A 15441-nucleotide genomic window follows, 5' to 3' on the forward strand; every position below is an offset into this window, starting at 1 on the left:
ACTTACAGACATCCTTTCAGAACTGCCTTCTAAATACAATAGGGTGTCCTGAGAAGCAGGAATGACAAAAACATATAAATTAGCCCTGGACATTTGGTCTGGCTGGTGTATGGAAAGGAAGATAAATCCTCTCATGAGATGGCATCGCCTCAAAAATCATATTGTATGTAGATGAGCAGAGATCAGCAATTTCCATGGTACAACTCAAGGTGGAAATTAAGCTAGCAGGTGAAGGTCTTCTAGTACGTAGATTGCTAAAATAAATTTGGTATCTGAATCTGCCAATGCCACCCTATACTTAAACTTAAGATGTTAATGTAGTGTCACAAATGTTTGAGTCTGAAAGATAGTGATGAACTATTGTTGAAGATGTTATACGCTAAGCTTGTGACATTAGATATTATCACAATGCAGTTTTCTGCAAACAGAGATCATTTTATTAATACCAGAGGTACAAAAAAATGCTCCTCCTGCTGTTGTGCGTCCTGCTTTTCCCATTACACCCCAAGCTTTGCGAGGTGAAATGAATTAATAACTATGTGCAGGTGACAGAAAACTTGAGAACATCCTTCTTTCGGTTACTCGTTTCTATTTGCAAACCTCTTACACCAGTTTCTTCTACAGCACTTGGTTGCTGGTTAAAAGAGAATGTCCCTAGCTGGGTTGGATACAAAATTGTTTGAGGCCCACTCTGCAACAATTGATATTCCCTCAAAAGCCTTCTGGCTGATTCTAGATTAAAGGACATTCTCCACTGTGCTGACTGGTTCAAGTTACTATTTTACGACGTTCAATTGTAAGACAATGCAGCATTGTCAGTGGTGACTAAGGTTTAAACATGCAAAATAGGACATCCGGTTTTGTAATATAAGTGCAGGTGCTCCTAAACATTTGGTGAAGTTCTTTATCTTATTAAAGATACAGAGGTAAATATTTCACCACTATAACTTAAATCCACCCTAACTAGGAGTTCATGTTAAATTATTTTACCGAAGTGACATCCTAAGCCAATGTAAGAGGCCCTTTCAGAAGTGAGCGATCTTTCGGTCCAGAGGTGCCTGGAGGGAAAACAAGAAGGATGAAGCCCTATAGACCCTTTTGGAATGTCTGTCATTGTTCCTGTTTTTGCTTCATCAACGAACTTTGATCAAACCCATCAAGAAAAGAGAAAGTTGTTTGGTGCGACTCCACGTGTACATTATTGTATCCTATCTTTTTGTCTAAGACTGAAAGGGTCAGATGGGATGCACAAGGAATTAACAGACTTGGAGTATTGAAATAAGCTCTACGGGAGTTTTAAGACCATGGAGTATTGATGTTTTTTGCTATGGCCCAGTTTAATGAGGTCTCCCATGATAGGGGGAAAGCGCTGAATATTATTGATTCAGACACTGCAAAGATCTCCCAAAAAAAAAAAATCAAGCAATGGCACCTGGTGGATGGCAGAGGGTCAAAATGTTGCTTTATGGTACTCAAACGAGGGGGGTGAAGTGAAGGGTGTCCGAAGAAGTGGGTCTTGAGGGATTTGTAAAGAATGGCAGCTCGTCTGCCTTTGCAATTCTGACTGGGCAGTGGGTAAAGGTAATGTGGTCGATGTGGAGAGATGCAAGAGTGAGAATCTTTGGGCTCAATCCAGGTTTCAGTAATAGATGGGAAATGTAGGGGCAAAGTGAGAGAACATAGAGAAGGGCAAACTCTTGTTGCAAACTAGTTCTGCGTTCCAAACAGGAAAAGTGACAGGGTATGCAGTTGGGCAGTTCTTTGAACTCCGATTTTTGTTTGATATTTAATCTAGGATGTTTTGTGGAGGGTCTGGTGTGGCACCAGTAAGGAGAGAACTGGGATGATGTAAGGTAGAGGAAACAGTGTATGGCTGCTGTGGTCTAAGGTTTTGGGGAGTCTGAGAAAACCAATAAGGATGGCTAAAGAGAGTGGTAGCGTCATGATGCTCTAAGTATTCACCTCCACAGTGTGTTTCTGATTACTGCACCCGGTCTGTTGCACAGTGACCAATGTAGTTACAGACGAAGCAGTTTAAGTGTAGGCAGTAGCGTTCTTGTACTAGTCCCACTCAAGAACACGCTGGCACCATCTTGGGAACTTCTGCAGAGGCTCCCGTAGATGCACACCTAAATCCACTGGACAGAACAGTAGTCTTGAAACAGTAACCTTCTAGATTTAACTTTTTCTAGAAGTTTGAATTATTTTAATGCTCTAGTGTGCTTCTCAAATGCCCGCTGGAGCTACAGGTGCATAATCATTTCTAACTATAGTTCCCGATCAACTCTGGGGTAGATTTAAGGAACAATGTACCTCTGACATGCACCCCATGTGATGCTGCAACTGACCCACATTTGTGGCCACATTCTGTTTAACGATCAAGCTAAAGAAACGCAAAGCAATGGAATCAAAACACAGGTACTGAATTTTAATGCTCATCTTTTATGGGATGTAATTTTTCAGCCTGTAAATTTCCAGATATTCAGACACAGATCTTTCTTGCTAAAAGTTTTCAGCAAAATCACAGTACTTCAGTTAAATAAGACTTCTGTGCGTTAGTATATACACCGAGTTATTGAGAGCCAGTCCTCCTACTGCACACTTACTAGCACCATAGGGCAGCACTGCCGGAACATCCTATACGGGACACTTCGGTGCCTAATGTACCAGTCAGAAAGTTGCGGTGCATGAAATATGTAGATGCACACTGCGGACAGACTTCACTCCGCTGTTCAATGTCCTTGATCCTCTAACTTGCAAAACGTTCTAAATGACAGAAGAGGTGCAGATGCAAGTAGGATCCATTTATGTAACATACACGGTCCAACATTGCCTTTGAGAGGCAGGTGGACTATATACAGGCTTTAGCAGAACAGAATGCATGCAGGTGCAAGTAAATCAGAAAACCACAAAAAAAGGCAATAGTGTGACATATTACTAGGATATGTAACTGAAATGTAAACTCGAAAGCAGTGCTGGAGAGAAAAGTATGTGCTTACTGTGCTCTTCCACTATTAACATTCACAGTCTGTTGTCATCGCAAAGGACGTACCCTATAAAATCTACACTGGTTACATCAAATGAGAGGACTTCTAACACAAACATTAACAAACATATGACAACACATTTTACTGCCTTCACCAAACGCACACAAAAGGAAGTAGTTTGATGGAAAATGTACTTTCATTAGTTGGTTATACAGGACATGGGTCTGGGTGAGGCATCCCTAAAGAACAGATTGCACACCAATGGAAGGGCTGGACTGTGGGGGGGGAGAATTTATTCAGAAATTTGTCAAGGTCCAGTCTTCCAGACATACAGTGTATTACATTGCATAATCAGACATTAGCAGTTATGTGATGACAGTCGGTCCAGTGCGACCAGTTCTTTCGTGAAGCTTGGAAATCTTCTGTGCAATAGTAATTAGAGGCGCCAACATCACCTGGAGACACAAAACAACAATTAAATATTATATTAGCATTCATATAGTGCTTCATATCACCGAGAAGGCACTGCAGCACATTTATCAAACGGTGGTGCTTGGGTGGGACCAGTGTGTATTTATCATGTGGCCTGCGTCAGTACTTTTATGTCATGCCTGAGGACCAGAGCACTGCTCTGACAATGCGGTTGTTACAGCGTATTGTCAAACAGGCACCAGCTCTGACTGCACAACAGCCCTCCTTCCTCGCTACGTAAATGTGTACAACTCACACGGAGTATCCTTGTGCCGAAACCGGAATTGTGTAGGCTGAGCCAGTGCCATGCTAGGTGCAGAGCCAGGTCTTCAGTTTCTTGCAGATTTCAAGAACTGAGGAGGCGGCACTGACGAGAAAGGCAGGTCTTTCCAGGCTCAAAGAGAACCTGGAACTGGAACAGGTGAGTCAGCAGCTCCAGTGTTTATAGAGCAAAAGTAGACCGAGATGTGGATTCTCTGTCTGTGCTCGAAGAACCAGATGAGGTCACTTCTCCCTTTCCAGGCAATCTTCCAGATACAATGCACACACCACTCACATACCTACACACACACACTCATGCACTGGGATGTTAGCGCTAGGACCTGGGTAGGCTCGTAGCAGGGAAACTTCAAAGGAGTTAGCCCATGGGAGTGGAAGCCTACTGAGCAGGTACAAAGGTTTGGTCACAACTATCGATCGACAAACCACAATATGCTACCCCCAGTGCTCTACATGTTAATCCTCTCACAGGGAAGAGGACAGGGATGGGGGTCCAGTATGAAACAAAAGAGGACACGCTTTTGAGCCCCTCCAGATCCAGGTTAGTTCCAGGTCATGTCAAGGGGCTGGCCTAGGCTTCTGGGCACACACTAAATTAGTATGAGGCTAGGGCCAACATCAAAACCAGGGTATTAGATGCTCACAATTGGGTAATAAGGGCAGGGGGAGAAGATTGTTCACCCTGCGGGGGGTCATTTCCATCCCAACATGAGTTTTCTTTTGTATGTTTTGTAACTAGGATTAAAATGTATAAAATCTATGAAATGCATTTCTAGTGACAATTGGTGACAAATATTTTCCAAGAATTGGCAGGTTGCTGGCAGAGAGAAGGCAATTCCCTGAATCTTTTCATTTCTTTGAACTAAGTGGAAAACTTCACATTACAGAAGCAAAAGCATTAAGAAGCCAGGTTTTGGGATCAGCAAAAATGGGTGGTGAAGGATGCCTTATATGGTATTTTCTTGTGCAGATGAGTGGGACAGGACTTATTGCACCTAGTCTGGACATATATTCCAAGACAGGACACAAAGTAGTACTTTTCTACACACGATCAATACAGAAATTTGGAATAGAAGTTACTTTTATCACTCAGTATGTTAATCCCCACTCGTTAAATAGCACAAGTGCTGCTCCAAAGTACAGGTTGACGAGATAAAAGACAATGGCATTAAATATTAGAAATTCTAACTCACAAGAGTATAAAATCAAACCAACACACAGAAATTGAACTTTGGAACTCCAAACCATGCTGTAATCTTCCAAATGGTGTGCTATCTAATTTTAAAGGGATTAAAATACTTCATCTGTACACCTTTCCTGACAGACTATCAGGGAATGGCAATTATCAATTACAGAATGAATAAAATCAAGACAAATGTTGGGAATTACCTGTGGATCCTCGTATATCTTTTGGGGATCTTTTTCATAGCTGTCGATGTACAGGCGAACAGTTGCTCCAGCACTGCCTGTGCCACTGAGCCTGAAGATGATGCGGGAGCCATCAGCAAAGAGCAGCCTAAGGCCCTGGAGTAAAAGAAAAACAGGAAGTTACTACTGCGGGATACGTAGATAAACATATGATGTTGTTGAGTAAAGCCACTGAGGCACTGTCAGGCAAACAAAAGGAGCAAGGCACACGAAACCAATTCAAGCACTGCGACTTACTTCAGATTATTTAAATGTCATAAGCCATTGGAGCATTACAGTAATCAATAATCGTATGGCATACAGTTTATAAGAAACAAACAAGTTAAACAATAAAATCATATTACCAGGTGTAATACATGGTAGTATTACATTACTCAAACTGAAAAGAACAATGTAGTTAAATTGCACCTATAGATAATGAACAAATATGTGTCTTTTATTTACATTAAACTAGCTGCAAGGCTTAAATAAAATATTCTGTTAACAAAAGGTCACTTTTCTCAAATCATCCGTGCAAAGTTGTATGATACACACCACTAAAAAGTGCATTTTAAACAATGTTTCCTTGCACCTTCCTAGCCCTCATCCAGCACTTAACACAATTAGGCACTGTTGAACATGCGAGTTGCATCTTATGAATAAATGGCACACAACTTCCCCCAAACCACTCCTAGGCAACTGCCTGAGAGTATGAGGCAAAATTAAAAATTAAGAAGGGTGAGGGAACTTTCATTTGTCCAAGGAAACCCCATCCAAATTTCTTCACACTCCATCGGCCCACCGAACACACTACTCAGGCAGTAACAGCACCACTGAGGACCTTTCGAGGTACAAAAATTGATTAAGGGCCCGATTTAGAACTTGGTAGATGGGTTACTCCATCACAACAATGACTGATATCCCATCTGCCGAAAGTTAAATCACTTAGAATATAATGGGATTTAGATTTCGGCGGATGGGATATCCGTCACCGCTGTAATGGTGTCTGCTGAGTTCTAAATCAAGCCTTAAGTTTTTTTTACTCCACATCAATTATTTTCTTATGGTCCTAGTGTAAAGAACTCTGATGCCCATGGGCCGAGGCCAAATAAAAATCTTCCTTTCACCACCAGAGCAGGTAGGAGCGCAGACAGCATCTCTTCAGAGTGCAACTGGTTGAATACTGTCAATGCTAGTGCCCACTGAATGGCTTGATTACCCATTTAGTGAAAGCACAAGTGCTGCTCAGTCAGCATCAGTTAGGGTAGAACAGAGGTCAGAATTATACAGAGCAACTGGCAGATGATTTCACCCACACAAACAAATGACGTGTCAACATACCATGATAGGTCAGAAGTTATGGAACAAAAGTGATTAAAATCAATTCAGAATGATGACTGTAACCAAGTCTTATTTGACCTCATGGAACAAACACAACTGGGAAGAGACCGCTCCCTGACACTACAAACAAGCAGCGCTATGCTTCCTGCAAGTTCTCGGGCAACTGATCTAGCAAACGAGTAACCAGTCTTGTTCATGGTTGCCAATTAGATCTTGCTGAGAGTTTGAAGCAAATACAAAAGATCAAAATAAACTAAGGACAGAATAAAGGTATTCTTTCTTATGATGAGGATGTGACAAGAGTGGGAGTTGGTTCACAAAACAAATTTGACACCAGCTAGAGGGTTTGAACCCTCTGACAGTGAGCAGAACATTAGAGGGGTGATGAGCAGATGCCAGAAGGACCCATGCCTCCTCTGGTGCTGGCTTCTAGGAAGAGCAGGAACGGTTGCCTACCTACAGAGGGACGTGGCGGGCCAGGTTCATTAAACATTTTATCAAATCCCGAATCTACAACTTCAGGCGGTTTGTGATTAAACAAGAACTTTTATTTTTAAATTTTGAAAAGAAATTCCCTGCAACGAAACAGAAGATGTGGCAATGCAGCATCTACCACAACTTAGGAGCCATGTTACCTTTATTAATAAAGAGGTCAAGCTTTCTTTAAAATCTCAAAATAAATGTTGCGTCAGAAGACCTTGGCCCTGAAAAAGTGTGGTGCCTGTAAATTAACCTCCCCTCTACCCCTCCATCTTGAATGCCAGGCACATGGCTGATTTCTAAGCAGAGGAAACACATGTGATGTTGTTACACTGGAAGTTAGAAACCTATGGTCTATGCATCCACGAGCAGAGCAATGGACTTAAGGCACAGATAAGTGGTAGGCACTGGATAGTGTAAGTCTTACAGGTCACCCAAGAACAGATGGCTTTTGGGTTTTATCACACTGAATTACCCCAAAGTGCCCAGCAATATGACAAAATCAATGGGAGAACAAAGCTGCCGCATGGGAGACGCATAAGTAGAAAATAAAGACAACTCAGAGCAGTAAACTCCTTGCCCACCATCACCAGTGAAACTTTATCTGAAGTACAGTGTCCCATTCTGGAGGTCAGATTTCCAGAAGGAAGCAGCCAGATTGGAGGCAGTCAATAGGTGGATACCTAGAGCTACGAGTTCATTGGGGAGGATGCTTAACATAGGTAAACAGTGAAGGGAATGAGGAGCAGAAATTGATGGAAACAGGCAAACTCTGATGTTAAATAGAGAGTAAAAGAAGCACATTTTGTAACAGAAGATGCAAACCTCTGTAGCAAAGGAGACCTAGAACCAGTCTAACAGTCTAAATTTTACCCTGGAAAGGACACAGAAGGAGAAAAGCCAATTCCAGCTCAGTCTTAGCATGAATCAAAGCCTTGGCTTTTGCTCTGCCTTTGTTGTCTATGAGGAGCCAGTGCCAGGGCGGTTTCCCCTATACGAAGTAGGACAGACCCTGAAAGAATATGACAGGCAAAGCTAAGGCTGATAAGAAAGAACCATTTCTAATGTATTGACACAAAAAATCCTGATGGGCTCGCTGAATATTTTACTTTTCTATATATGATTCTGTTGCATTCTTCCTCCATTAAGCAGGCCTTGGCTGGGTTTGCGCTTTGGGTGCTGGCGCCAAATCAAACCACGCTCTCGGCTGCACCTCAAAATTTTCTGGCTTGCCAACCTCGACTCAAGCGGCTAATCATACCCCTTCTCAAATATTTCCTTGCAAGGAAGTTTGTGGTGGAGAATTGAGTTCTCCAGGGTTATTGCAGGTAATGAGTCTATAAAAAACGTTCAGACAAATTACATCGTAAGATCTTCTAGGAGTCTCCAGACACTTTTGAGACGGAATTTTGGACTTTCGGAAGCCAAAACTACTTTTTCTACATTGTGGAAAAGTAAACGCCATAAAGTTACAGTCACCCTTTAGTAAAAATGCAATTTTAAGTTTTCCGCAAATTTGCTGTAGTGGCTTTTCGTGAAGTGATTGTTCTCGCACAACTTTGGTGTATTTCATGCAACAAAGGATGCTACCATTGTTAATAAAATTCGCTACTAAGTAATATTTTTTTTTTAAACAATCCTTTGTCTAGGAAGAAAGTAGCTTGTAAGCGTGAGATAGGACTGAATTTAAAGTATACATAAAAACCATGGCTTTACACTGGTTATCTTTCCTTTAACAAGGCCATAGTACAGGGTAGTGGAGACGGGGGGATGTGGGGGTAGGGGGTGGGAGTGTGTGTGTGTGTGTGTGAGGCAGACACCAGCTTGGCATTACGTTTGCTATCGTAATTTGATTCATATTATTGCGAAACAATTTGGGTATTGCAATAAAAAAACTGGAAAAAACGTATAATTAATGCTGCAAAACACCCAAGGAGTTTTCTTCCAATTACGCGTTAATTCCCACCAGTGCAGGCAAGAACGGATTCCTTATCCTGCTTAAACCACATTTATTAAAAAAGTGAATTAACGCACAAAACTGGTACTCTGGTACTCTGGCACTGAGAGATTTTTTTCATTAACTTATCAGCCTCTTCCTGATTTCAGTCACTCGTGACTCAGTGAGGCAAAGTCTGCATCATGCATCAAGCCCTTTGGAGCCAAAAAAAAAAAAAAAAAAAAAAAAAAACACTTCACGCTTACCATTAACTCATGGACCAGAAAGCTGCACGTCTCAACCCCCAAAACAGGGAGGAGCCAATAAAAGATAGATTCTCCTACCCTGCCACCTGTATTTATGGTCTCCCCTTCAAGCAGAAATACTGGGGTAGGCTCTTTGCATGGATCTCTTGCACTGTACTCTTCTAGGCGACTTTCACAGTTTTAAAATTGTATGGTAAATGGCAAAGATAGGCAGTGAAGACAGAAGTTCTGGTCTCTTGCAGGGTGAGGCTCGACTGTGTATGAGAGGAGAATACTCCATTTTGGTGAATGGGTGGCTCTTGAGTGAGCGAACCATCCACATTTGAGGCTAGCTAGTTGAGGATGATGAGAATGGCACTGGTTTTCTCACTCACCTCAACAGGAAGTGGCACCTCTGATCTCACTGTTATAGTGGAGTTATAGGTCAGAATTGTGACCTGTGCACTTAATGCCCGGACTACACGCTACATGAACTTCTCACTCATGCCTTAAGAACACTGCTAGACTTATCCAAGTCAGCTTCTGTCTCTGGTTGTCCCCGGGTGGGCAGATTTCAGGAACGCAGAACACCCAGTGGGGTTCTGCCCATACTGGCAAAAGCAAAATCTTAATCTCTCGCCCAGGGTAGGCATGTGGCCTGTGCACTGCGGTCACCAGGGAACAACTTTCAGGTACAAACAAAAGATTTGCTAGTGGGCAAGTCGATTTCAATAAAGAAATAGTTCAATTATTTTTCTGCTGCCTCCTTGCAACGTCTTCAGGTTATCGCAAATGTTCTCTGGTTCATTCATTTGCATCAACGTAGCCTGGAAGATACCATTTTCAGGGGCTAAAAACATTTAGGGATCAACTGAAGTTTCAAGTCCACAGAGCGTTACCCTTAAACAATGGTATAGTTTCTGGGGAAAAGAAAAGTCTCATGATCAGATATTCTTATCCTTTAACATGGTTCTTACCATTGTCCCCATTGTACCCCAACAGGTACATTTCAACAACTTTCTTTCCAAGCTGTAAACCTCCTTCCTGTCTATGCTGTGGCTCTGCAGGGAAGGTTATCTGAGAGTAGGAAGTTACTGTTCTTACTTTTCCTAAAAGATGTGGAATCAGTCCTGGATGTTTTGGTCCTAAAATGCATCATGCACTGTTACCCCAAGGATTCTTCCTTATCTCCCAGTAACGGACCTACGTGACACTGTAAAGAGGGGATCTAGTGTTTAGACTTGCTCGGGAAGAAAGAAATCTGGCCCTTCTATAATTGAGGCCTCATTGTTGGAACAGCCACACTTAGATAGTCATTGGTCTTCTTGGCCCTTAAATCCTTATGAGGGCATCAAGTAATTTTTGACTTGAAGGCAGTAAATCACCTACAGGAAACCATCCCCTTCCCTGTGAAAATTGTACTCACTGGTTTTCAAAATGTCCAGGCTACACTGGAAGTTAGTGTAGAGCAACTGAGCCATCATGCTGCAAGCTACTGGAATAGCTGGATGGTCTGAGCTGCCACAAAAGAACAAGATCACAGATTCTTGATGAGTCTGAAGAGGTTGCACCTCAACCCGACATAAGACTTACGGTACCTAAGGGCTTGGCTCCATATGGAAGTCAGAGCCATATGTGAGCCGGAGCAGAGCATCCTCTCACCGAGAGGTTGGTTGCCTTGTTCACTTCAGAGGGAGTCTGAAACAGTGAGAAATTTGGTATTGGTCCAGTGAGACTGGTATTTTGATGAAGATGTTGAGTGCATATGTTTGTGCTAGTATGCTCAGTGCGAAATGATTTTCTGCTTCAGTGCATTTTGTGGTACAATGGGCCAGACGGTGTGAGAAAGTAGGCAGCAATCACTCTAGTATCCGGTGTGACCATGAAATCTGTGCAATAGAGGCTGAACGAAATACTCCCCCCCCCCCCCCCCCCACACCTCAGCACAGAGTCCATTTGTAGACTGTATCAGCTTCCAGCCCACATTGAGACCTACACTCTTGAGGGAACAAACACAGAGCACGGCAGCTCTCAGAAGCACAGGCGACTTCACAGGTGTTTGGCTTCAGTAGGGCCACCATCCGAAAAGGCCATTACATTATGATCAATGAAGCCCTTGCATCTTTCATGTCATTTTCCATATTGAACAGTAAAATACAATGAATTTCGCAATGAGGTAATCTCCTTTAGTATACAAAGTTCGATTTTCACTGTGGTATTTTCCTGAAATCAAGATGTTTCTCTTTCATTAGAGAGCTTCAGTGGAACTCAACCTTGTTAGGTCCTGTGGACTGAGAGCTGCAGAATAATGCAAATGGTACAGTACGCGGATACCTCTTCCAACAAGGGAGCAACCAATGTGCGCAGATCGGTGGCCCTGGAAGGCACACATTTCAAAAACACAGACAGACAGTGGCTGCCCTCAAACAAAGCAGCACAAAACAGTCCACCGGTGTTTGCCTTCAAAACGGCTGCATTCAGTAAGTTACCACAGCGTTATGGTACATGCTGTCCTTGCATTTTTCATTTCATTCGTCTCTAAGAGCCAGTCACATTTGATATTCCCTTACCCATTCCAGCATCAGCAGGGGCACCTCGAAAACCACAAGTGAAGGAGAGATCACCACACACTATCCTTCAACGCAGCCAGATACTTTAGTAACAGGTCATGTATTACCAGATCACAACCTACCTTCCTCCTATACAGTCAGACAAACTAATGCACAGACGTAAAAAGCACAGCAAGACAAGTCACTACACATACAAGCCAACAGCAATGTCACATGGCTGAATCCAGAACAAATGCAAACATAGAACACTGCAGTTAATCAAGCAAACCAAAAGAAATTCAAGGAGCAGGCATTTTAAGTCTAGGACATGACTTGAGTGAGCAAACTGGCCAAGCACACTCGCCTCTACTGCATAACACATGTGCACACAGTCATTCTGCCAGAATATTCCACAACATGTAGTACTATATCTCCCATCTCTATGACCGAGAGCAAAATAGCTCAGACAGGATAATTTACCTCACACATAAGCTTCCTCCGATCACCAAGCAGAAGAGAAGACTCTCTCATAATATTCTGGGATGGGGTGCAGGGGGTGGGGGAGAGTAGCTCGCATAGAATACTTCACATCTTGCTACCTATCTTAGCTCACCATCAGGGAGAGAACACTCCTCCTAATATAAGGACTTCTCCCTCCACTGAAAGTGATAAGGAAGCCGCTCATTCTCAGCTACCCTCAGCACTACAACCCCAATTCCAACTCTTATTTCTATGCCTGGCTTCTAGTTGAAGGGGCCTGGAGTGCAATGTCCCCACTTCTCCTTGATTGGTCAAGGTTCTTTAGACCTTCTCTTTGTTAGCATGATCTCTGGCCTGTTAGTCCTCATCAGGAGCAAAGTGTCCAGTGCAAAGGAGGGGACTATATTTTCAAAGTGGATGAATGGATTTATTTTCTCACCTCTGCAAAATGGCTATGCAAATATCAGTCCATGGCGCCGTGCCCCCTTAGGTCACCATCAAGGCATGATGGAAGTCTGCCAGCTCCACCTGATGCCAACCTGACCGAACTGTCCTTGAGAAATTCAGACCATTCCCACGGTGTAGCTGAGCAGTTCTGTTCTCACAGAGTCCTCCCACATTGAAAATGGAGGATTAACGCTGTTTTTTGGGAGGGTTCCAGTCTTGGTACCCGTTTAGCTGAACTCCCGATCAGATTTGGAGGTGACAAAACTTTACAGGTAATTTGTGAGGTTTCTGGATGCAATGACATGCTTTTCACTGTAGACTAAATTGGTCACTCAGGCTCAAAGGACTTTTGGGGTAAATCCAGCAACATAACGCTCAAGTTGGACATTTTAGCTAAAAAAAAAGAAAAAAATGGGAACATTACTGGAACGCAGCACACACACAGTTCGGGACTGTAAAGAAACATAATAAATTGGCCAATCATGGCAGGCATTCGGTGTGCAGAGAGGAGTCAGATAAGGACCATAGTGTGCATACAGCATGCCTCGTGGAAGGTCTTTCAGGTCTCAGGGAAGGGAGCCAAACAAAGTTTATCGAGTTTAAAAGACTGGTGAGTTCAAGTTACCAAAGAGCTTCTTTTCGCATCTTCAGAAGAATTGCCAGTTGTCACTTGGATTATGGTGCCAATTGTTTTTGATACTGGGAAGGATAAATGCAAGAGTTTTTGGACTTGTGACTGTTGACGCTTAAGTAGAATACATCACAGAGGCATTAAACGGCCTCCGAAATAGAATTAGGAAACATTTTCACTGAATTGTGAACCCACAAAGCGAAAATTCATCTGATAAGTGAACTAAATTTGCTGCTTGTAAATTGCCTTCAAAATGTCTCCATGAAGCGCATACGAAAACAAATGATACCGACTGTTTATTTGTGAAAAGTGACCACGAGCATACTTCCCTATAATGTTCGCACCTTTTTGACTGTTACAGGGAGCAGGAATTTCAGTAAAGTAATTTGGTTTACGGACATAATTCACAATTAGTAACGATTTGTCGCACTTCTTCAAAAAAATACATTTGCACAGTTTCTATCTGGTTGCAGTTCCTTCTTGCAGGTGATAGGTGTCTTTAAAGTTGCTCATGTATTACCACGTATTGCTTTCGTAACTCTGTTTTTCCCTGTGGAATTCTTTCCTTTTACCAAATTGTGTATGCTAGAACAAGAAACGCATACAAGTGCATTTATTCAAGCTTACCCATTGTGTACTTCACATTGATGGTTATTGCGTTGGTTTCTGTGGCTGAATGTCTGGAGAGATGTCGACTGGGGTTTTCCTTCGGGTACCGTTTTGGTGCTTCAATTGTTAATCATTTAGGGAGAAGTTTAAGGTTTGATTTGTCAAATATTCGTACAGTAGAGTTCTAAATTGGAAAAACTCCTGCTTCATAAATATTGAGGTAAGCCACACTTGGTGGCCCTCTACGAAAGACTGAGGGGCATATTTATACTCTGTTTGCGCCGTTTTTTTTTTTACGCAAAACTAACTCCATATTTATACTTTGGCGTTAGACCCGTCTAGCGCCAAAGATCTTGGAGTTTGCGTCATTTTTTAGCGTGGACACCTACCTTGCGTTAATGATATGCAAGGTAGGCGTTCCCGTCTAAAAAATGACTCCGAGGCATGTGCGCCGTATTTACACTCCCGGGCAAAAATGACGCCCGGGAGTGGGTGGGTCAAAAAAAATGACGTCCAGCCGTTTTAGCGTAATTTTTTAACGCCTGGTCAGGGCAGGCGTTAAGGGACCTGTGGGCTCGGAAGGAGCCCAGAGGTGCCCTCCCATGCCCCCAGGGACACCCCCTTCCACCCTTGCCCACCCCAGGAGGACACCCAAGGATGGAGGGACCCATCCCAGGGAACTTAAGGTAAGTTCAGGTAAGTATTTTTTTTTTAAAAATGTTGTGGCATAGGGGGGCCTGATTTGTGCCCCCCTACATGCCACTATGCCCAATGACCATGCCCAGGGGACAGAAGTCCCCTGGGCATGGCCATTGGGCAAGGGGGCATGACTCCTGTCTTTGCTAAGACAGGAGTCATGTCAATGGGGGTTGGGAGTAAAAAAAAATGGCGCTAATCGGGTTGAGGCGAAAATTTTGCCTCAGCCTGACTTGCCCCCTTTTTTTTGGCGCCCAAGCTCCATTTTCCCCTACGCCGGCGCTGCCTGGTGTAAGTCATTTTTTTTTACGCACACCAGGCAGCTCCGCCAGCTAACGTCATTCCATAAATATGGCGCCCGCATGGCGCTTTGGAATGGCGTTAGCCGGTGTTAAATTTTTTGACGCACAACTGCATTGGCGCAGTTGTGCGCCAAAAAGTATAAATACGGCCCTGAATGCGAGAATTGAGGCCTTTGAGGGACAGCAGATTTCAGACCCCACGTTTACATTCCTGGCATCTCGACATTTTCATTTCAAAGCAGAACGATACTTAAAAAGCGCGCGTGCTGACGTGCTCTGGATACGCTGGCGGGAACATGCAGTGGTTTCCTGGATGTACCCCACTTCCCTCCACTACCAAGATCGCCCGACATGGTTCCCAAAGTGGAATTTGTCGCACTGGGACAGCTTCGTTTCGCAAACCAGTTGCTGCCCGAGCTCGGGTGTTGGTATCCGAGAAAGGTTTGCAGCTGAAACTGCAGTCACGAATAATTTACGCATCCTACTGAGGTGGCCCATACGACCTGCAACGCAGAAAAGGTCACAAAACACCTTTGGCAAGAGAGAACGTCTTGTCTGATTGGCAACATGGGTTTTGTATG

General features: G+C 43.2%; 1 protein-coding gene across 2 annotated transcripts in view; it reads right to left on the minus strand.

Annotated features, from left to right (window-relative positions):
• Window positions 1-2422: 2422 nt before the first annotated feature.
• PGM1 (phosphoglucomutase 1) overlaps window positions 2423-15441 on the minus strand; it is a 206461-nt gene continuing 193442 nt past the window's right edge. For both annotated transcript variants that reach the window (XM_069232521.1, XM_069232520.1), the window contains exons 10-11: window positions 5127-5261; window positions 2423-3442 (exon numbers count right to left, since the gene is read on the minus strand). In XM_069232521.1, coding sequence (XP_069088622.1) covers window positions 3353-3442; window positions 5127-5261 — 225 coding nt within the window. In that variant the 3' untranslated portion in view covers window positions 2423-3352. The remainder of the gene's footprint in view (window positions 3443-5126; window positions 5262-15441) is intronic.

This window comes from Pleurodeles waltl, chromosome 4_2 (genome assembly GCF_031143425.1).
Source record: "Pleurodeles waltl isolate 20211129_DDA chromosome 4_2, aPleWal1.hap1.20221129, whole genome shotgun sequence".
NCBI lineage: Eukaryota > Metazoa > Chordata > Amphibia > Caudata > Salamandridae > Pleurodeles > Pleurodeles waltl.